At 31.6% G+C, this 23813-nt stretch overlaps 1 protein-coding gene across 1 annotated transcript; it reads right to left on the reverse strand.

The window, feature by feature from the left end:
• Positions 1-594: 594 nt before the first annotated feature.
• On the reverse strand, positions 595-12458 carry LOC119669744 (MOXD1 homolog 2-like). Its single transcript, XM_038079756.1, has 10 exons — positions 12364-12458; positions 3728-5222; positions 3112-3543; positions 2825-3010; positions 2551-2746; positions 2282-2451; positions 1986-2148; positions 1694-1829; positions 1459-1627; positions 595-1319 (listed from the first exon to the last, which is right to left on the reverse strand). Exons 2-10 carry the CDS (start codon positions 4100-4102, stop codon positions 1026-1028), a joined length of 2121 nt encoding a protein of 706 aa, XP_037935684.1. The 5' UTR covers positions 4103-5222; positions 12364-12458; the 3' UTR covers positions 595-1025.
• Positions 12459-23813: the final 11355 nt, after the last annotated feature.

The following is a 23813-nucleotide window of genomic DNA, read 5'->3' on the forward strand; positions in this document are numbered from 1 at the left end:
GCTTACTTCATTGACTTAATAAAAGGAACTTTTTTTAATAAACGCAATTTTTATTAATTCTTATGTGATATTACTTCACTTTGGTTAGTAATAGCATAATGAAATTTTATATTCAACGCCATCAACTAAGTGATATTATAAACTATAACAAATCAGTTTATATTCGAGATAATTTTCAAACAGGATAACAGACGTGTTGAACGCATACTAAAATGTTGTTGGAACGTGTAATCTTGTTTCCAAAACTTTGATATAAGATCAGTTCAGAAATAAATGCTTCTCTTTATTCTCGAAAAACGTAGATTAAAGTTAAGAAAGAAGGCTTAAAACGTACAATTAACCTTATCTACTTGCATCTAATCACAAAAACACTTGTTTTATTATATATGATATTTATACAAAGTACTCCGGGAATATTATTCCTATCCAATGATTACAAAATACTTTACCATATCACACTCAAGTTTTTTTTTTTGAATGTCCGGACCACAACCACAATTTTTAAAGAATATAAATATAAACTCTAGCAATAACAAGTAAAAAAACAAGAAGTTTTAGTATTTATTTTTATTTTTATTTATTTCAATTTCAGTTTTAGTTTGCTACATTGCATTTTTGCAAATAAATTATTTTACGAATTCTACTTCACATCAATTATTTTGAAATTGTACACTTCGTACTCATAAAAAGTGTCACTTAAAAATATCACAGCTCAGACTGACGTCGTAATCTTACAATTAAACAGCTTCAGTACTTTGGTAAACCTCCATGTTGTAACAATTCTAAAATTAACAACTACTTACATATAGAATAGTAAGAAAGATATAAGATACTTGTACACAACATTAATATCAACTACAACTACAACTAACGACATATAATCTATTGTTTATGTTACGCTAATATACAATACGTTATCTCTAAATGTGTAGCATATGTTAGGATAAAGTGCTTCATTGTCAATATATTGCTTATCGATATTCACATAGGTAGTTTCTTTAATATCTAAAAATCTAATGCGATCCTCAACTGATGAGAATCTTGAGCAGGACAAACGCAAATGTTTGCCAATAGCTTAAGCTTATAAGCAAGTGTCGCGATGAGGACTTGGCTCCACTCAAAGCCAATGTCTCAATGAGTGAGCTTCGACTGCTTCTTGCTGAACCCTCCACAATGTGGTTGCTTTGTATGTCGTGGAAAACAGGTAATTCCAGTTGCGGAACGGTTTCAGTGACGTACAAACGCTTTGGCTTACAACGGTTTCGTTCTTTAAAGCGTTTAGTTATGTTTAAACTGTAGCCAATTAACTGATCCGACATCTGCAAAAAAAAAGACGAAAAGAACAAAAAAACATAAAACAATTAATATGTGAATATATTAAGTGTACTTTTTGAACTTAATTATTTGGGTAGTATTCATGTCATTTATATATAAGTTATATCAAGTCATTCAACTTACAGGAACAATTTCATTTCGAGCTCCCCAACAAATTGGTTTGAAAGACCCACTAAGCGTAGCTTCTTGAAATCTGTCAAATTGATTTTCCCAGTCATACGAGAGCAGACGATTTTCCAGTGTCATACCCGCTAATTCAGGCGGTAATGAAATAACAACTGGATTTGAACTTCTGTAAGATTCATTAAGAACAAAGCAGTTAAGACATGTTTGCATAACCAACGCTTTTCGAACTTACGTAGCCAACTGCTCTATGCCCAGTGATTGCAACACTGTCGGTAAACTCGGTAGCGAATGGCATGTAGTTAATTTTTTTTGCCGCGGATAATAAAGCGTTAAAACAGTACAACTTTCTTCCTTCATCGTTAGACCTCCTGTAAAATAACACAATTTAGAGGAAAATATATAATGACGGAAGCGCAACACAAGTAGCATTTATTAGCTCTTAACGCCATTTCAAAAATTCATTTAGCCGCATACGTGTTTTAGGTACAAAGGCTCAAAACAGTTAAACAAGCGCAATTACTTACCCAGCGTAATAGCCTGGCGTGATGTGCTATCATAAATGCACTCCGCAACTAATCTATCGCCAGGCAAGGAGCGCACCGAGTGTTCCAGGCGGCGAAAATCTTGATAATTAGCGTCAATGTTGCTATCGTGTGCAATAAAGGGCAACTCCTCACTTTTTCGTATCTGTAAAATGAAAGCAACAAAAAGCAAAACACCACGTATTAAATAAAAGCCTCAATATATAAAATTTTAAAATAGAAAAATAGGTATTTATACGAGTAAGAATGTGCTGTGAATAATCAAGACAAAAATTTACCTGACGCAATTTGATTTCTCTTCCAATTTGGTGGGTTCGCATCATTACGGCGAAAATGTTAATTCCCTGTGCTGGAAATGCATATGCGGTACAATCTTCGATGCATTGACCTTCTGAAATAACTTGGTTTTGACCGGGTGGGATAATGTGACGCCAATTAGAATCCATTCCTATATGCAATTTTATTTTAAAAATACATAGGTATAAGTATATTTGTTAATATATATGTTCAAAATGTGCATTTAACGTTTTCCTTTTGGCACACTTACCAACAGATAAAACTCCAGCATCATGTGTTCTTAGATTTTCAGTTATATAAATTCTAAGACCGGAACTATCAGTTATTCTTTGTAGTTGCAACTGTTCTAAATCCGCTTTTATATTGCTGTAATGTGTTTCCATAATGTAATATTTTGCTTGATTTGATTCTAATGGATATCCGGCTTCAGAAGGAAAAGAGAAACCCTAATAAATTCAAAAAAAAAAAAAATGCACATAAATTTTATGGTAAACACCCACAAAACATTTACGGCACAAACTTACTTCCGATCCACGTGCCCATGACGCTACGACGGAATTGCAGGCCAACGGTATGCTGCGTGCTCCCATACACATGCGACCCTTTTCGCGCGTCATTTCTTCCATCTCATCACTACTGCCTTGACACTCATACACAGTAATGTGTTGAAGATAGTGAAGACTCCATGATGAATCATAAATTGGCTCGTACTAGACGGAAAATAATATTGTTAGTTTACGTTTCATATTCCATCGTTTTATTTATTTTTTATTTTTTATTTTTTCTTTTTTTGCAACTTTTTTCAATTTACCCGTATAATGTGATGCTTTTTATTCACCCGGTCGAGTTTGAACATTTTGCACCAAAAAAGCGTATCATCGCCATACGGAAGTTCGACATCCGCGTTACGCAACTCCAATATGCGACTGCGTTCGTTATGTGGCAATTGTTGGGTGGACTTTTGTGTTAACAACAGAGAGCGATAAGGACGCCAGGCATCATTGAGGTTGGGTAATGAGCCTGGGCTTACAGCGCCGTGTATTGGATCTTTGTCATCGTACATGTACATTACTCGCATTGTATTATTTGTTATTGCGATATCATAAGTATTATCACAAGTGTCAAGCTTGCGTCGAAACCGAATTACCGTGTGAGTTATGTTTTCATAGCCCATTATTAATATGTAGTCCTGGGAAGGATCAACTAAAGGCTCGACATTTTTACTATCTTTCACATAGCGATCCTACATATTTCACAAAATATAAAAGTGATTCTTAATTAACTTATTTACAACAAGGCGCATAAACTATATTTTATTATTTTTAAATTGTATTTAAATTTTATTGAAAAAACAAATCAGTAAGCAACATTTAAATAAATATCCAAAACTTTTAAGCAAAATTGCATTTTATTGCTAATCTGCTTACCTGAAAGAATGTGTGGCCGTTGTCAACCCAGCCAATAGCCATATCCGCACCAGCTATGTTGCCATCGTTTGAGAAACCAAAACCGACATACCCTAAGGTACGTGCTTGAATTTCAAACGTTACATCCTGATTAATGATTGTCCATAAAATACGAAAATCCTCATTTAAATCAACGGCATGATCCCAAGTCATGGCCATTTCATACACACCGCCACCATTACCTCCAGTGCCACCGTTGCTCCCTAATCCAACGACAGCCGCCTCACTCAATTTTACAGCACCCAGCAAAAAACAGCTACTCACGAGGAGGCAGGATTTAAAAAGTGTGATTAACGATGACAGCGATAAACTTGAATGACGTTTGGACGTAGCCATTTTTCAAAGAAAGTAGGCGGTTTTTATTGTTTTATTTTGCTTTTTAATTTCTCTACACAGTTATATTTTATTATGTACACTTCTCTCTACACACACATACCACAATATCCGTATATGTGTGCAGATAATAAATATGTGGGTCAAAAATATGTTGAATGCCAGCTATATTCTATAAGCAAAAATATTTAATATGGTCAATGTCTTCACATGTAAATCTTTTAGGAATCAGCGCAGTATGCAAAAAAAAACTCAACGGAAAAAACGCTATCTCACTCTGTTTTAATAGTAATTATTATTATTATTATTGTTTTTGTTTTTGTTGTTCTCTTTTGTTGCTGATGTTGCTGCTGCCGCTGTAAAGTGATGTTAATTTTTTAGTCTATTCAAGAACAACTAACAACTTATGCCATGTGATGTGATGTGATTGTACAATTTTGCTTTTGCTTTTGCTTTTGCTTTTGCTGTTGTAGTTTTTGTTGTTCTTTTGTATTTTCAGTATTTTTAACAGACAGAAATATGTACATTCGCACACAAACCAGAAGCAATTTGTGTTTTAAATTTTCCTGTTGTTAATGTGCAGTCGAGTTCTGTTCTTTGTCTTCTTCGTTATTTTGTTTTTTAGCATTGAATTTCGCATGCACAACGGCCAAATTACATTTAACAGTGTCAGTTGCCAGCACCAGACTACTCACGTTAGCTTCACCTTATGTCCCCTTAAGGATGAAACGCAAATGCTGCTTCCCCTCTAACCACTTACACGTCGTTTGTGCGAATTTTGTGTTGCAAGAGCTTCAATTCCTCCTTTCACGTTTTTTTTAGTTTACTTTTTTTCTCTATTGTTACTTTGTTCCGTTCCGTCCTGTTGTGCTGTGTTGTGTTGTGTTGTGTTTACCTACGTTTTGTTGTATTATGTTATTTCGTGCTTTTGTTTTGTTTTTGTTTTTGCTTATCACTTGCACAAGTGATTATGATTAATGTGGCAGCATCAAATCCGACTGGTGGTAAACGTTACTTTGTTTTCGTTTTGTTTTTGTTGTTGTTGTTGTTGTTCTTTTGGTCATTTGTTATTTTGCTGGCAAAGTTGCATGCGAACTTTTACAATTTCAAGAAGTTTTAATAGCTGCAATTGAATTTAAACAAATTTTATAATTAATTTCATCAAAAGAAGGATATAGCATTTGTGAAAATAAAGCAATATCATTAGTGACGCGAAGGTATAACCTTGACCTGGTATATTCGATGACGCATTCTTCTGACTTAATTACATTTCAGCATTTCATGCATTTTCTGCAAACGCAGTGATGAAAAAATCCGCACTTTCAAATATTACACATTTCCAAGAATAAACACACAAGTCAATGAAGCTACGTGCGCTTCACTTCTGAATAATAATTTACTGACTTTTCAGTACAAACCGACACACAACATGAATACAAGGTGACGAACGTGAGGTGCAGGGATGCAGTGCATCGAAACTGAAGTGCTGCAAAATACTCGTAGTCTAACATTGCACTTAGAAATTGCATAATAAATTCGCATAAATTTCATTATAACTAAGAATAGTGCACAATGCATAACCACTTAGGTTTCTATATCTCATGCTGCCACATTTTGTCAAAAATGGTACACAGCAACAAGAACGAAAGCAGTGAAAATTACTGGCAGGGCAGGTATCGTTGGGCGTGCCGTGTGATGAAGTGCTCTCCACGTAACGTCACATGCTATGTTTACACTTCACAATTAACGGACCACAATTAGCGATAATCGCGAGATTAAGATTAAATGTCTACACGACGGCAATTCAATTAGAGAACAGAGAGTAAACACGAATAGTAAAAAGTTGAGAAATAAATTTAATAAAATGAAATTGAGCAAAATTATTATCTAATATTATAAAAGATAACATTGAACCCGTATTCAGTAAATAAATTATTATTATTTAACAGTTTTAAAAATTTGTTTTTGTAATTGCTATTTGCTATTTGCTCTTATATCAACAGATTCCACTTAGCTGCCATATTGGAATACTATGTAGCATTATTTTCATAAATCAATGAATTTATGTTCCAAATTACATTACTTCGAGCATTTTTATATACGAAACGCGACTAATTGCCAAACAATTATCAAATTAATTGTAAAATGCGTTGTTTCGCATAATGTAAACGCACTAATAATCTTTGAAGTAACATTTTGAATTATAACTGATAAATTTGTGCGATACATGTGGTAAAAAAATGCATAAGTTGGAGAGTATTTTGGTTATTATAAGAAAGCTAGTTCTCAATTAATATACGTAAACGATTCACTTTAAGTTGTTAAACCTTAAGAATGATAAAATTTGTTTTTGAACTACTAAGTGAAGACATTTTGTATATATATCTACTCAAAGTTTTTTTCAGGTACTCCTCATCCAAGCAAATTGGATCTGGGTAAGCTGATTAGTATTACTGAGACTATCATTTATTGAAAAAACAAAACCAGTATATTGTCCAAAACGATTTTCATTTATAAATTGAAATTTGAATTCTAATTAATAACGATTTATCAAAAAAACTTGGGTGTAATTTTTATTTACTAAACATTTATGAACACACTTAAAATATAGAATTCAGTATAGTTCTAAGATATGAAAGAATTTCATGCTTCATAATAAGAAAACCTCATCGCTTATATTATTTTTTATTTCTTTTCTTTATCTAATGATTATTGTTAATTTGTTCTGTTCTCATGAAACCCGCATACGAGTGCGTGCATTCAACATATTCGGAAACCACTCTGCATTCTATAGACTCTGTTTAGGCAATTAAGCCCTCATAATTGCGTGAATGTTTTGTTTGAATGATTGTTATACAACGGCCAATTACATGCAGTCCCAATGTATACGCAAATAACACATTTATTAGTTTGCTACCAGAAATAGTATTAAAATATATATAAAGCAATGAAATCATGTTAAGCTTCCCTTCGAACCATTCTTCTTCTTCGAACCATGTTTTGTCGGAGCAAATGTATTTTTTGGTTTGCTCCTTTGTCCTTTCGCTGTATGTAATATAGACCAGTAACTAACCAAATTCTTGGCAGGTTGCCTGGATGCCTGACTGCCTGCGCGCCATTTTACTGTTCGAAACTTGCAGTGAAGCAAATATCTGGAGCAATGCGACCTGACACTCGTGCAATACAAGGCGTTGTGGTGAGCTGTGGTGGTCAGGAATGAAAGTGATCAAAATGTCGTTGCGGTTGCTGCGACATAGTGCATTGCATTATATGAAAGGGAAAGGATGAGAATTGAAATAAATTGCGTATTACAGACTCGGTAGCAAAATACTGCAAAATACTGCAAAACACTCATACTCATATATGAAAATACGAGTACGATATAAATACACGAAAACATGGGTTTATATCTATGAAGTTGATTTATGTGCAACAACCAAACCACATAGTTAAGAGTCATTAATAGCAAACCGAAAGTGTATTGTGAAGTTTGCAATTGGAATTTAATGTTTCACAACTGCTAACGAAACATTTTGTGAAAAATAAAATTGGATGTTAGATTTTCGAAGAAGAAATATAAAAAATGAATCAACTAGGCCTTAGTGTTAATATCTATGTTTCTCCTAATTGTCGAGCGATAAAACGCTTTTAAGATAAGTACTTAAGAATGGAGAAGACCCACATGAAAGCACTCATGCGACTCACTTTCATACACTCCAACTCTCTAATTTATGAATGTTAAGTGTCCTTAATGCACATAAATAAGAAGCAGACATAATGTAACGCAACGTATGACGCAAGTGCGAATGTATCTTTATCTGTTATTTGAGTCCCGCGTGTAAAGTTAAAGTGTCAGATATGCTTAATCAGATTGATGACTGACATTTCAGCACAACGACAATTGTTGTTTTGTATCGGGAATATGTTCATATAAACAAGTGCGATAAAGTCAAATAAACCACATCGAAGCATTAATAAACAATATGTATTTATTTATTTATTTATCTACATTCATGCTTTCTCTGTTTATTTAGTCAGTCAAACATATTGTTTTATCGTTAATGTTTTGTATAGAGAATATCAAAAATAGAAAATCCCTAAGTCAAAGCAAATACGAAAACATAAACAATCTTGCTGCACCTCAAAATGTTTTTTTTCACTTCTAATAGTCAAATATCTTTTAAGTGTAAAACTATGAGAAACTCATTCAAATGTAAATAAAATATTTTTTGTATTGTTCCAACTGCCGATAATAACGCTTTTGGAATGGCCTTATGATGCGCACCAGCAAGCCGCTAAAAGCTAAGAATTGTGATTACATCGAAAAATCAACAGCGGCATGTCGAAAACTTTCGAACACCGGAACTTCGGTGAGCAAAATAAAAAAAAAATCGCAGTTTCAGAAATCTTTGATAGCTGCAATAAAAGGTGAGTATGAAGTAATAAATTTTGTACATATTTTTACTGATTAAATTTTATCTTTGAATAAAACATTTTGTTATGTTCAAGAAATGTTTTTATTTTTTCTTTGTACATTGCTTATATATCAAATTTATTATTTATAATAAATAATTTTAATAATTTTTATTTATTAAAGTAATAATATTAGATTATTTTTTGTTGATCTACCATTCGCACAACTAGATATGATACAAGTCAATATTTAATTAATTTAATTTAATTTTATTAACGCATTTACAAAGAATAGTTTAATGTTTCGTACTATAAACTTAAATAAATTTCTAAAAAAAAACAACACCGTTTTTGTTGCAAATTCACTTTTTATTCACATTGCATGTGTGTTAACATTTGCATAGTAGTTTTCTCTTCTCTTTTCTTAAGCTCCCTCGCAAATTTTGCTCAAGCAAAAAAAAAAATAATAATAATTACTAGTAATAATTGGCGAATAAATTTCGTACAGAAAACTTTAAATGTCAAAAATTGATGAATGCTTTCATCAAATATTTGTTGATCGGAATACCAGTTAGAGGAGTGTCGTACCAACATTTTGTATAGGTTGATATTGGTTGATGTAAGGATTGACTGACCAATGGTGGATGCACTTAGAATGCTTTAAGTTCATCCGATGATATTAACGTACCATTAAACACCGGTTGTGATATCTTCAACGCCTAAAGTCAATTAACCAAAATCTTCAAGGAAGTATGTACTTGCAACTTAATGGTAAATAAAAAAAAATATTTTTTTAAATTTCAGAGGAATTTAGAAGCAATAATATGTGAGGAAATATTCCACTCCTTTTCATTAAATTTATGGTTAAATATTAATATTTAATTATTTATGTATTTTACAATCTTAAAACTAATTTATCGTCAATATTTCATAAGAATATTCAGATGAAAGCAAAGATTTTGTGATTGAAGACAATACTCTAACAAACTCTAACAAAAGAATCATTTTTTTCTATTCAAAAGAATTGATGACAGTCGTCACAAAAACCGTTACCATTAACCGCATTAACAACAGCGGAGACAAATGTTTTAAGCATTTATTTTACTGTTATTTGTTTAGGTACAAGATTTTCTATCAGATCCGTCGTTTTTGAACTCAAGCAAGTATTTATGTTGAAATGAGCTTTTTTATTTCAAAAACTGTCAATTTAAATGCCGTTTTATGCAGATTTATGCCTAACGAAGTAAAACTTAACACTCACACACACGCACACATGCAAATAAATGTGTTTTTACAGCAACAGAGCAACAGAGCCCAGCGGCACCATTATGCCAGCGCTGAAAAAGTAAGCGAGGAGGTAATAGCTCTTCGTTTTTATTTTTCTTTGTTTTCGACATTTGTGTTCGACATATGCAATTTCGGGGTTGAAATTATAAAAGAATGAATAAAAAAAGCATATGAGTTAAGAATTTCTTGTTTTGCCTACATTGTATACATTTAGTCTGCTTTTGATTTTAGTGAAGTGCGAACAGTGAACAATTTTTAATTTTTAAAATCAAATAAAAAACAAAAATATAAATAAAATATAATTTGTAATTTCACATAAACTCACTGTAAGTATATGCAAAATTAAGTAAATATATTTAAAATGATAATTGAAATTTTTGTTTTGTATTATGTACATGCTACTGCGTCAAGAACGAGTCATTCTAAAGCAAGGGGTAAAATGTAGTCAGCTGTTTCAATTGGAAAATTTTACAATTCAAACTGAGGAGGATTTAATTCAATTTAATGAAGAAATCACTGCCGTTGAAGTATTTGTAAGTTAAATTATATACGTTTCTTACTTTCAATTTCAACTTATTAATATATTCACATGTAACAATTTTACTAATTCATACATTTCTTTTCATCTATTACGTTTTTATAGACTGCATCAATGAAGCGTTATTAAAAAAAACCAATTACGCGAAAATTTCTGGAATTTTGAGAATGGTACCCAAGGCAAGAAGTCCTTAAGAGCGTTAGAGAATGTGACAGCAGCACTTTTTGGTATGGTATATTGTACATAATTAACTTTAGCGTATACAATAACATACTTTTGTATTTACAGATGCTTTAAGTACAGATGGTAAGCCGGAACAAGTGATCGAGTCGAGTCTGGAAATCTCTTCAAGGTTTTAGTAACAATTTCCAGAAAAATATTCATATATATAAGTATGTTATATTTTTTTATGTAAATATTAATATTTTAATTGTATAAAACATAAATATAAAATATAATTTATCCAAAAAAATTTATAGTATTTTATTTAAAAATCAATAGCATAGGTAAAATTTAAAAGGTAAGCGAACATGTCAGCGCTGATATGTTGCATTACAAATTCGAAAAAGTAAGCGAATATGTCAGCGCTGATATGTTGCATTACAAATTCGAAAAAGTAAGCGAACATGTCAGCGCTGATATGTTGCATTACAAATACGAAAAGGTAATCGAACGATTCAGCGCTTGCCCGCAATGACATGCACGTGTTAAAGTAATTAGGAGTTTCCTTTGAATAATCAGCGCTAGGCATTACCATTCAGCGCTGAGGGAATCGATTCCCTCAGCGCTGAAAGTCCCGCTGGGAGGTTTCATCAATAAAATTATAAATGCACAGACTTGGAATGGTGGAATTCTCCTCAACCCCTAACCTTTAACGTCAATAAATGTTTAGTTGCAGCAGCGCCTAGGTTAGCATGACAATTGAGCATTGAATCAATACGTAATGCATTTGTTCGCCCGTATCATAATCGTCTTTATGAAGGTACAACGCCGCTGCCCCGCGTGCGAACCCGTTCAGATTCACACCAGCGAAGTAATTTGGCATTTAACATAAAGTTTCGAACAATGGTAGACTCACTTATCGTTTTGAAAATCGAAACTCCATTCAATTGGTGTAGCGATCAGCAAATGCTGAATGGAACAATAAATTAAAAAAATTAAATAAACAAAACAGATATTAGACAGACAAGAAAGCAAGAAGCAACATTTCAAATTCGATGTCGTAATGTAACGATACTGTTGCCACAAACATTTCGTTTGTTTCGTTTTGTTGCGCTCCTCCGCTTCACCGTTTCTCCTTCGAAACTTTGAACAGACAGGGGCACAGGCACATCATGCAACTTGTAAACAAAACAGAAAAACAGAAATGAACTCATTCAAATACTCAAGGCATTCGTACCATTTACAGCGCTTTGGTAAATACTTAAATATAATCACTTCCAATTTATTTCATTTAACAACTTTCGCATCACTCAAAAGAAGAAGGAGCACCACTGAAATCTCTAACCCAACACACACACACACACACCACACACACTTTCTCTGTCGAGTTGGAAACGATTTTGGATGCACAATGTCTGGTTGCTTCCTATTTCAAATTTTCTAAAGGCAAAAGCAAAACATGAGAAAAAACAAAACAACTGCGAAAGGTAAAATACAAGTGTGCAATGAACTCCGTTCCACGTTTTTTTTGTTTCTCGTTTTATTTCTGTAATTTGCAAAGACAAATCCGCTTTGCCGTTGCTGAGGATGTAGGTTAAAGATGCTGTTAACTTACACCGTACCACTGGTGCTTAACTACTCGTTAGCTGAATGAGCCATTCATGCGTTAAGGAACATGCATACAAGCACACACACACACACAAACTTACACACAATCATGCAAATCGTGTCATTTATTATTAAGCACAAATTTAATAGTATTTCTTCATGTCTTTCAGATATTTAGACAATCCACGAAATTCAAATTATTAATATTAAGCACATCGACAAAATAAATTATTATTATTATTACTGAGAAACTTACTTTGTACAAAAATGTATACGGCAAAAATTATCCAAATTTCTTGCAGTTTAATTCCAGCAAATATATCAACTCTTAATGGCATTAATTTATATAAAGTTGTTTTTTTCTTATTGTAACCATAATTTTCACATTCACAAATTTATAATTTCAATTATATTATTTTCTATAAATTATTTAATAAAATATATATGCTTTTTATACACAACATTGGTGAGATTATTTAAAATTAGTTTTATTGCTTTTTAGTTATATTCTTTCAAAGTAATCACGTTTAATATTTTGTTTTTATTTAATAATTTCTTCTATTTACACAAAACCGATTGTTATTGCTTTAAAATATCCGTTCAACCGAAAACCGCCCCTTACACTAACGACCGCTTTCGACAAAATCAAAAAACAGAATGAACATTCATTCGCGACGCTTTGAAAACGAAACCTTTGTGGAACTAAAATAACAGCTGTTCTTACATAAGCAATTACAATCATTACTCCTCTGTTAATAACAGTATCTTAAATACTGGATCTATGGTAACCAACTCCACGAAATATTTAACATATTGGTTATGTCTTAAAATCGGAATGCAGTAAATAATATTACATAACTAAGAATTTGACTAAAGATTGAATATGATATGTTACAAATTGAGATAAGTGACTTAAGACCGATGCTTATGTTAAAAACAATATGTACATATATGTATGTAAATAGATGAAAGTAAGGTGGAGTATGGTAAAATCAAACACAACAAAGAAAAATGTCAAAGTTTGGTGTTGCTAAGTATATCATCCTAACCTGCTACTACTCAGTTTTACTTAGAAGGTAAAAAGTACTACCAATGAGACTTGATAATTAATTTATATATTACTACATTATATGAATATCAATATTGAAATAATATTAGTAAATACAATATTCATACATTTTAAATAATTAATTTTCAATACAATAAAAAAATCGTTATTAATTTTGTTTTTTAAAAACATTTTTAGTTCAGAATGCAAAATAATGGTAACTCTATTTAAATGTATTCGTTTAAAACTCTGAGAAATGTATCCAAAACTTTTTAGTTCTGTTGATAACATAAATAATTGAACAGTATTTCTTTATGTTAAATATAACAGAAATTGGATGTACTCTCTAATTTAACTTTGAATGCTTAACATATTTATTGAATAAAATTTCGGATGACGTATTTATCTAATATAACCTACCTCAAATGCCAGAAAATCATTGCAAGTCAAAGGCGGAAAAGTATTAAGTAAAATATTATGATTAACACAGAGTGTTTCTTTTCGAAATGTTAATTTAAAGTTTTTGCTTTTGCTGGTAAAAACAGTATTTGAATTGAAAACATGAAGTACTACAGATAATGCATTGAAGTATCTTCTTATATATATTCTTCTTATATAAATAAATTTTAATAAAACTTAAACAAATTTTGATTTTTGCAATATACATAAAACTTTATGCTTTATTTGTAAATAAACATATTTTTATTTTATTATATAGTTAAATTATTATTATAAATATACATAGAATATAATTTCAATCGTTTGAAAAATATTTTAAATTTTCACCGAATATTTCCTTCATTATTAACACCGTAGTAAATCGATACGGAAGATAAGAGCTTGAATATTTTTGACTACCACTAAACTTAATGCATTTTTTTAAACATTTTTGTGATCTGGTCTTTAAGCATTATTCTGAAGAATTTCGAAATCATTTTCAAGATTTTGCGGGGTTAAATTAATCTGCTAATTTCTCGAGGTGTTTTGTATTCAGGATATATTCGTTTAAATAGATACGATAAAGCTCCCATGAGTTTTTATATGAGTTTTCCTAAAGAGGTTTTCGAATAGTAGTAAACTACAACAACAAGAATTCTTTTTTATATTATTTTTATTAATTGAATTTTTGGCTGACCATACAGCTGTTTCGAGTATTGCCAAATACCCATCATCAGTGGTCATGGAAATAATTCTTGTATTTAATTAATTTAATTTATTTAATTATTTGTAAATAATTTTTTGAAAGTACAAGTACCAGGAACCCAACTTTTACTCTGTCAAATTTGAAACTAAGAATCAGCGCTTCTTAACCAACTGACCACGCAACTGAGTTTTCCTTAAAAAACTGAATGGAAGTAATCAACTTGGAAATCTTTGTCTCGCATGCTTAGGCATAAATAAAAAGAGAGCTTTTCATCCTCTGCTGTTTAGAATTTAATTAAAATTTGATTTCGATTTGTAGCGACTTGCTTATAAAGATGGATACATAATTTACTATCCATCTTAACTTTACTTCTTCAAAAGAATGTAATGGAATACGAATAAAACAAATATAGCTGATGAGAATTGTGTAGTCCAAATTGTTACCCATTGCTACAAATCGATTCTTTACAGATTCTTACTAGACTTTGAACTTGCGTTTATTTGTGGAATGAGTTTCTAAACCGATAGTTAGAGAATTTGGTGAAATTAAGGTAAACATTTTCAAATGTGAACAGCAAATAAATGTGTTCATCATTTTTATTGTAAGTGTGATACACATATAGCAGTTTATTGCTTTATTATAAAATATTTCAATAATTAATGACACACTCAAATGATTGCATATAACAAGAGTACAAAGAGTACTAAGTACTAAGTACTAAGACACATCAGGTTTAGTAGCAATTTTAAATAACCAGACCTTGGAAATATGCTTTCTTTTGACACATGTAAGATGTTATGATATGATATTGACTTTTTGTATTTGTAAGGTAGTCAATGACTATAAAAATACGACAAGATGCAAATTTTTATCTTCGCATTTCAGCACATTGTTGATTAAAAACATCAAAAATTAATAAACAGTATTGTATTATTTTTTGAGAAAAAGATCAACCTTTCAACCCACATATTCGATATATTAACAGCAATTAGAAATTGTAGGTTTTGTTTATAAGGAGATAACAAACTCCATCAAGCATTTCCTATACAAAATGCTCGAACCCAGTGGTTTAACGTTATTCAAAAATTTATCCTATATATGATATATTCTAATAGTTCCATTCCTAAAAGCCAATAACTGCTCGAATTTATATTCCATCATTAATGCGTTGTAACCTCTTTTTTTCTTCTTAGAACTCTGAAATGAAAATAAGCGACGAAAAAACAATCCAAAATCATTTCCGCAATTCTTCTTATATCAAGAAGGCATTTGCAAAAGCCAATAAAAAAAATAAAAAGAATAAAAATAGAATAAAAGTGATTGTGGATGTAAGTCCTATTCACATGCAAACGCAAATAAATGCATAAGAACCCAAGGTAGTGTATGTCTTATATTCAAATAAAGATAAAATAAATAAGAGCGAAGCCATCCTTAAAATTTCCTATCATAATTTATTAAACAGTTTGCATGAGAATATAAGCTCTATTATATATTTTATAAAATCAGGAATTTAATCGCTAGATGGCGTTAAAAATTGATACCAATTTTATATGATATTACATGAGAAAAACTATTTTCATTTATTTTTAACGCATTTCTTGTTTTTAATATATATTATATAGAATATAGACCCATTATGTTTGTTTTTTTTTAAATAACTTATAAAATTTTCTGAACTCACTATTACGATATGCTAACAGATTAATATACAATAGATTAATTACTTAATTAACCTATTGTTTTAATAAAATAATAAATGACCCCCAGTTAAAATGGGTTAGGGGAGGTTAGTTTAACCGGATTAGTCAAAAGCAACGTATTATCATATTGGTCTCTCGTAATACCAGATACAGTTAAGCCTCTGTAAAATGCGATTTTTGCAATATTCTTAGCAAGTATTATTTAAAGATTTTTTAAAGCCTGTTTGTAGACCATACCTTTATGATATCTGAACACAGACTGTGCGCTCCATAGTCCTAGTACACACGCAACGCGCTATCACTGCAATCTTTACCCTAATAAGCTTCAGTTTTCCTTTAGTTAAAGTTTTAAATTTCCTGCAAGTAAAAAAAGTGAACCGAAACCTTTCAAAGCAAAATAATATATTTTTAAAAAGTTTATAAATTTAATAGAGAAAATACACATTATTTCTATTTTACGCAGTACCAATGACTTGAATTGTCCTTCGTTTAAAATTACTTGTAATTGAGCAATTTGTATGTATCTCTTCATCGCAAAACGTGGATGATTACGCCTCTACAAGTATAATCACATTGGTTATGATATATTTGTAGCAATTTTTTATGATCCTTACATTGTTAGTTATGGTTAGATAAAAGTAATTATTCTAAGTAACAGCAGGAATCGCACCAATCCATATGCTTGGATCCCTTTAAATGCAGGTAGGTGCAGGAGCTCTATAAAATAGTATCATTTCACCTGTGGAAGACGAATTCATCTCAATAGTTAATGAGAATTTATTCATACGAAATAAGAGAAAAAATGATTAAATTTCAAATAATCTGTTAAAATCAATTTGGATTGAAATCGAACCATTTTTCAAAGCAGTTTTCTTTTATTTTCATGAAAAGTACATGCAACATGTATTCCCTGTCATTGGTTCCTTTGTGCGTGTGGCAGCGTGACATAGAAAGTAATCGATACTAAGGGATCGCTTATGAAATGAACATCTGCATCCTGATCGCTTTACATCTTCTTCTGGCGGGTACAAAACACATTCAAACACATTGTCTATCTTTGACAGAGGAAAAATCCCTTACAGGTAAAAAATGTTATTGTGATCAGTTCCACATAAAAGGCGTCAAAAATATTTTTTTTTCATTCACACAGAAAACAATATAATTCTGGGGCAATCGTTGTTTGCGAATTCATGAAACAGAAATCCGTATAAGAAATGAACATGCCAAAGGATAATCCATGTTCTTCTTTGTTCCTGAAATAATAGAAACAGTTTTCGAAATAATGTAAACTGACACATTTTCTTTCCAAATTTATTAATTTGTTATGTTGATTATGCATTTTTTGCACTTCTTATTTGAAAATCCCAGTTTTAGATCTTCTGTTCACTCACCTTTTTAGTTTTCTTTAGAAAACAAACACTACATAGTAGCCATTGAAATGAATTAATTAATGAAATTTAATAAAGGATATTTGTTTTTACTTGCATTTCAAGTAGCCGCAAGGGGGGCTAAAGTATATATATCTTCACATATCAAACAACCAACATCACGATTAGTTAAGTACATCATCTTATGATAATATATAAGTATAGCATATAGCATATATTATATGCTATGTCACATATTATCATCACTTAATAAATTTAATTGCAGTTAAGTTAGTAATTAGTTTAATTAGTTCCAATAATAAGTATTATGTTATTATACACTAACATACAGACATTTTTAAAAGAAATTTCGTAAACTTAAAAAAATATAAAACTATTTACTCCATAAAAATTATTGAGTCTTGAAATATCCCTAAGTTGAATAAGTGATGATCGTACGAGTATTGCAACAGCGCACCAAGGTCATCGCATTATACCTCTACGATAGTCAGTAGTTGAATGAAGAATTATTGGTTTGGTTTTCGGTAATGAATTACAGAAGCGTAAAATGGTTGAGGTTTCTGCCACTTTTGTTAATGTGGTGCACCTAATCGACACAGCAGCAACTATCGTTAGAGCAGAAAAGCAGCCCAAGTTTATCTATTTTGAGTATTTGTGGTTAATTTTATTTAATCTATCGTAATACAGAGTGCAACTGCGGCTTTTTAAGTAAACTGCTGCAATACGAGGGTCACTATTTATATTTTAAGCCTAATAATGAAAAAATACTAACTAGTCATGGAAAATTACGTTATTGTTTCATGAAGTATTCTCATTTATGAATTATATACTTTCGCATGCGTTCGAACCATTTGTAAAAGCATTTTTTCCAATCTTTATCAGACACCTCCTAAACATGGTTTTTTAATGCAATAACGGTTTCTTTCGCCAACAAAAATCGTTGTCCACGCTATTTATTCTTGAATTTCAGAAAAAGGAAGTAGTCATTGGGTGCCAATCACTACTGTACGGCGGATAATCCAGAAATTTGATTTTTTGAATGTTCCAATACGGTCGTAGTCGGTTGTTAGACGAAATGTGGGAGCACTTGCATTGTCTTGATGGAGATGGAGAATAATCCGACGGCGCATGCTTGTTTTCTGTATTTCACAGAAGACTTCCGGTGAACAAATGGTCGTATACCATTTGGAATTGACCGTCTCACGTTCCTGTAATGGTGTACTCGTAGTTGCCACATGACCAATTTTCCCGAAAAAACAAGAGACCAGTTGTTTCGAAATGCTTCGAGCACGAACAACTTTTGTTGGATTTGATTCATATTGAAATACCCTTAAGGCTCAGTTAGACGGCAAGTAACGTAAGAAATTAATTCGAAGCAAAATGCACAACTAACCAAACCTGCGTATTTGATAGGATTGAAATAAATAAAAACGGTGTAAAATCATTGTCCAGAGATATACAGTGGCAAAGGATTGACAATGTACTTCATCGCCAAATGTTGAAATACGTTGATTGATGCACTCTTGTCTTAATAATCCAAGTCGAAAGTCGCACAAAAATTTTCTCGCGTTAATTTCATTTTTTCGCGAACACTCAGCTTACAAATCACTGTAAATAACGCAAATAACGCTCTTTTGACATAAAATCTAAGGTAAATTATGTTTAATAATGTCAAACTTTCGTAAGGAAACGTCAGATGATACCTGACAACAATCACTGCTGCGGACGAGTATCATCGCATTATTTAAAAAAATTATTTTCAAACTATTTAAATGTTTTACACATATATCCCATATATTCAATTTAGTATTAATCTATATTAAATATTTCATTATAATCCTATTTATAATGAAAACTGATAAATAATACTAATTTTACATTTGATTAGAACCTCTATAAATTCCCCAAAATCTAGTTGACTAAAGTGCAAAATGGATACTGCGACTTCAAGGACCAATCATTTTTAGTGATCTTGTACGTTTTGTGTACTGAAAAGAGAACACAAAAAAATGCTTGGATTATAAATGGACTATTTATTTGTTTTTTTTTTTTTTTTATTTGAAGAGGCTTCAGTGCTAAAGGGATAATATTTGTTAGAACCATTCTGGTCATACATTTAGAAGACAACAAAAGAAGCATATTTGATTGATTAGAAATCAATGGAAACTCCAAAACCATTGCAACAAGTGGTGGAAACTTCCTTTGAGTTTTAAAGATATCCTCTTGGTTGGATAAATAATACTATTATTGAAAAATAAACAAGATCTATATACTTGAATTTTTCTACTTCTACTTAACAAAAGATGATATGATACTGTTTTTATATAAACAGCATAATCATCACAGAAAAATATTCTGAATATCTCCTAAATTCTAAGGTAATTTCGTAAAATACAAAATTTTGCTCTTTTCCTCGACATTCACTGAATTACTTAAATCAGTCATTGAAAATGTCCGCATAATAAGGTAGCTGTAATGAAATATAAGTAGTTGCAGTCCAAGATAATATTGTATAGAAGTTTCGCAGCAAAGTTCAAGGAACGATAGTGGTTGAATTGAGTTTGGATTAAGCGCTAAAAATCACAATATGAATCAGAACTTGCGGGAAGTTCAAATTTAATTTTAATTTTTTGTTAACGTTTTTGTTTATTATTAATTAAAATTTATTTAAAATTAAATTTAAAATTTAATACATATATTTTAATTTATCATTTGCTAATTCTTTTTTTTGTATGTGGTATTTGAAATGCAAAGATATTAATTACAAAGTAAACTTATGCACTCTACCCAACGCACAGTTGTAGAGTCAATGCTCAACTTTACTCATATGTATGCGTATATATTACGCTGTGAATAAAATATAAGAATAAAAAATGATTGATATTAAAAATTAAGGAAAACAGATATAATAGTACCGTTAGATATTATTATTGACAGTAATTATGAATTTATTAGTCTTAGTTTTTTTAATATATTCCAATTAATAAAATGAAATTTTAATTATTTTGTAAGACTTATTTTTTGAACCGCATTAACCATTAAAGGACAAGTGTTATTGGAATATGTAATCGATTACAAAAAGTAACATATATAATTTATTTATTATTAATAATACGATTCAAATTTCAAATAAATATAAATACAAAAAGAATTGACTGCGGTGTTCAACCCCAATAAATAAATTATTTATATGCAACATATTTTGTGGATGCACTTAAATAACTGAAACGATAGTCATCAATCCGAAGCGTTTAAAAATTTATAAATCAAATTCAATTTGTATTTGCGCTGAAACCACAACCACTAAATAAACGTGAGTAGCCGCCCCCGATTCTAAATATTTTGTCTACTTACATCAAAATCACAAATTATCGCATCAAATGCACAAAATGCCGGCGTCACCCACAACGCGCTGCTCACATCGCAGCGGACTGGCCATAAATTACCGGGTACATTTTCACTTTTACGGTGTCGCATTACTACGCTAGAGCAAATTCATGTTTAAAAATGGAAAAATGCGTTTATTGTTGAATGTTTATTGTTTTAGTTTTCGATTCTATTCTCCTCTTCCCTCCTCAGTTCTGCTTGCAATACACTGCCCGCCCTTGTACGGCTCGTTTCTCTTCTGAAGTGGATTTTTATGTTGTAACTCGAACCTGGCAGTGCGACCAAAATCATCAAGTGCTCAGGTTGACGCCACCACTTGACAGTTCCACTACGGCTGAGTATTACGGAATTTTTGAATTAGTTGAAAATTGGATCGAAACTATTTTTACAACATATTTTTAAGTAAGAACAAATGTAAATATATTTACTCTGTGTGTCCACATGTACAGATATATACACCCATAGAGATTTATCTAACCTAACATACGCAACAACACAACTGAAGACTTCATATTTCGCCTTTATACATATAATAATACATATATTAATAATTAATAGTGTCAACATATATAGACGTATTACCAGAGACCCACACAAATGTGCGCATAAATCTATTATCAACAGTGCAATTATTTATTCCATTTTTTAATATTAACAATTCACTTTCACCGAATAAGCCGCTGTTCGGAAAGGGACATTTTTTGAATAAATTAAGGTTATTTTTAAAAATTATTATTTGCCCCCAACTAAGGTAAGTCTTGAAAATATTCAGTATTAATCTGAGAAAATACATTTTTCACTGTTTATACAAACCCTTTATTTTGTAATCCGGTAACGCCTAAAATACGCATCACTTAACATTTTCTTTTTTATTGTCCCCTACGGTGGAAAAAGGATTTGAACATTCGACAGTTACTGATGTAAAGAAATTATGTTTAAAAAAATAATCGAGTTCAATTTAACAATAAACAAACTATTCCCTTCTATGGTAATTCCTTTTTTATGCACTAAGTATTAATTAGTTAATTCTACATAAATGGAAAAATACTAGAACTTGGGAAAAATCTTACCCGCTGTTCTTCAATTATACACTACAATTTCTTGATGTGTTGATATGTAAGATCTTGTAGCTCGCAGCTTTCCGTTTTTTACTCCAAATCAAGATAACGAAAGTCAATACCTTTAATTTTAAAACTACATCTCAAGCTTTTACAAGCTCTTTTGCAATTTCCTAGTTTAGACAATAGTAAAATTACTCTCATCGACAAGTAGCTTATTTCTTTCACCTGGTTGTACATGCCCCTGTCACATTATGCTCGTCCTAATCACTGAAGTTGTACCACCAAACTAGCACTATTCTTTAGTCACCAGTTTTGGGCCACTAGCCACCTAATCAACACTCTTTACTATAGTCCGATGAGATGCAATTCATTTCTTCCATTACATCTCTTTACAACCGCGTTTTCGCTAATGTCCAACACCAGTCAATTAACGCGCTTTCCTCTACCCTCAGGACTGTTTCCATACTTTGTAAATTTGAGAAAAAATTAATGGGAATTTATACATTCAGCTAAAAGACAAGATTCATAAAATGCAACGTCTCCAATAGATGGGGTATATCTTATAAATGGAAGACAATCCATTTTTCACAAAGACAAATATCACTATTAAGCTATTTGATAGTGATGATAATTAACTCATATTCTTACACTTAACATTCTAACCTTCACGGTCCAAAGACTTTATTCTTCATTGTTCGCTTCTAAGGTGTAGTTTTAATAGGTTGCCATCCCACATCGCCAATTTTGATGCTTTCTATTAATTGAAAAATATGCTATGTTTTAATGACTACAAATATATTTTCAAAACTATATATTTAGTTTTATTAATTTAGCAATTTAAATTCATATACTTGCTACATACCATTTGATCAAAAAAGAACGAGAAGTTCAAAAATAAAGGCAAAATTTTAATTTTTAATGATTATCTTTATTATCGCTTTCAAAATATTCTCCTCCTGCGGCAATACATGCATGCCAACGCTTGATCCAATTTTCCATAAAAGCTTTATAGGCCACCGAAGGTATGTTCCTTAGTTCACGCAGCGAATTCTCTTTTATGGCCTCTATGGTCTCAAAACGCGTTCCTCGCAATGGCAATTTGAGTCAGGGGAAGAGGAAAAAGTCACACGGGGCCATATCTGGAGAGTAAGGTGCTTGGTTGATGATATTGGTGGAGTTTTTGGCTTTGGCCAAAAACTGCGACACAACCAACGCTGTGTGAGCCGGTGCGTTATCGTGGTGTAAAAGCCATGAGTTTTCCTTCATTAATCTGACCTCTTTTTGAAAATGACCTCACGTAAACGACGCATAACGGCCAAATAATACTCCTTATTGACCGTTTGACCGTCCGGAAGGAATTCATAGTGCACCACACCACGAATATCGAAGAAAATAGTCAGCTTGACCTAATTTTGGAACGACTTTGGCGTTCTCTTTTCGGTTTCGGCTCACCTTTGAAGCACCATTCGGTATTCGGTCGATTGTTGTTTGGTGGGCATGTCAAATTCATAGACCCATGTCTCATCACCAGTTATGATGCGTTATGATTCGATGAATGTGGGGTCATTATCTGCGTTAGAAATCTTCTCTTTAACCACATCACAACGACGCTTTTTTTGAATAAAATTCAGCTAAAAATCGCCACACGAAAACTAATCGTGCGATATGCGTTAAACTTTGACAGAATGTGTATAATAGTGTTGCCAGCGTGAAAATAAAAAAAATTTGCCGATTGGATAAGCGCGGGAGAACAAAAAAAAGACGAATACTTTATTTTTTGATCACAAGGTACACCATATAACTAAAATAGTGTAGTTTTACCAGAACACCAAAAAAAAATTTGCGTAATTGTAGTAGATTAAAAACATGTCACGGGCCGCACAAACATTAACGGCGGGACGCATATGGTCCGCGGTCGTGCTTTGGACAGCCCTGCCATAAAATATTGTATAATTAGTTAGTTCATTGAAAACGTTGA

Source organism: Teleopsis dalmanni, chromosome 1 (genome assembly GCF_002237135.1).
Source record: "Teleopsis dalmanni isolate 2A chromosome 1, ASM223713v2, whole genome shotgun sequence".
In the NCBI taxonomy this organism is placed as follows: Eukaryota; Metazoa; Arthropoda; class Insecta; order Diptera; family Diopsidae; genus Teleopsis; species Teleopsis dalmanni.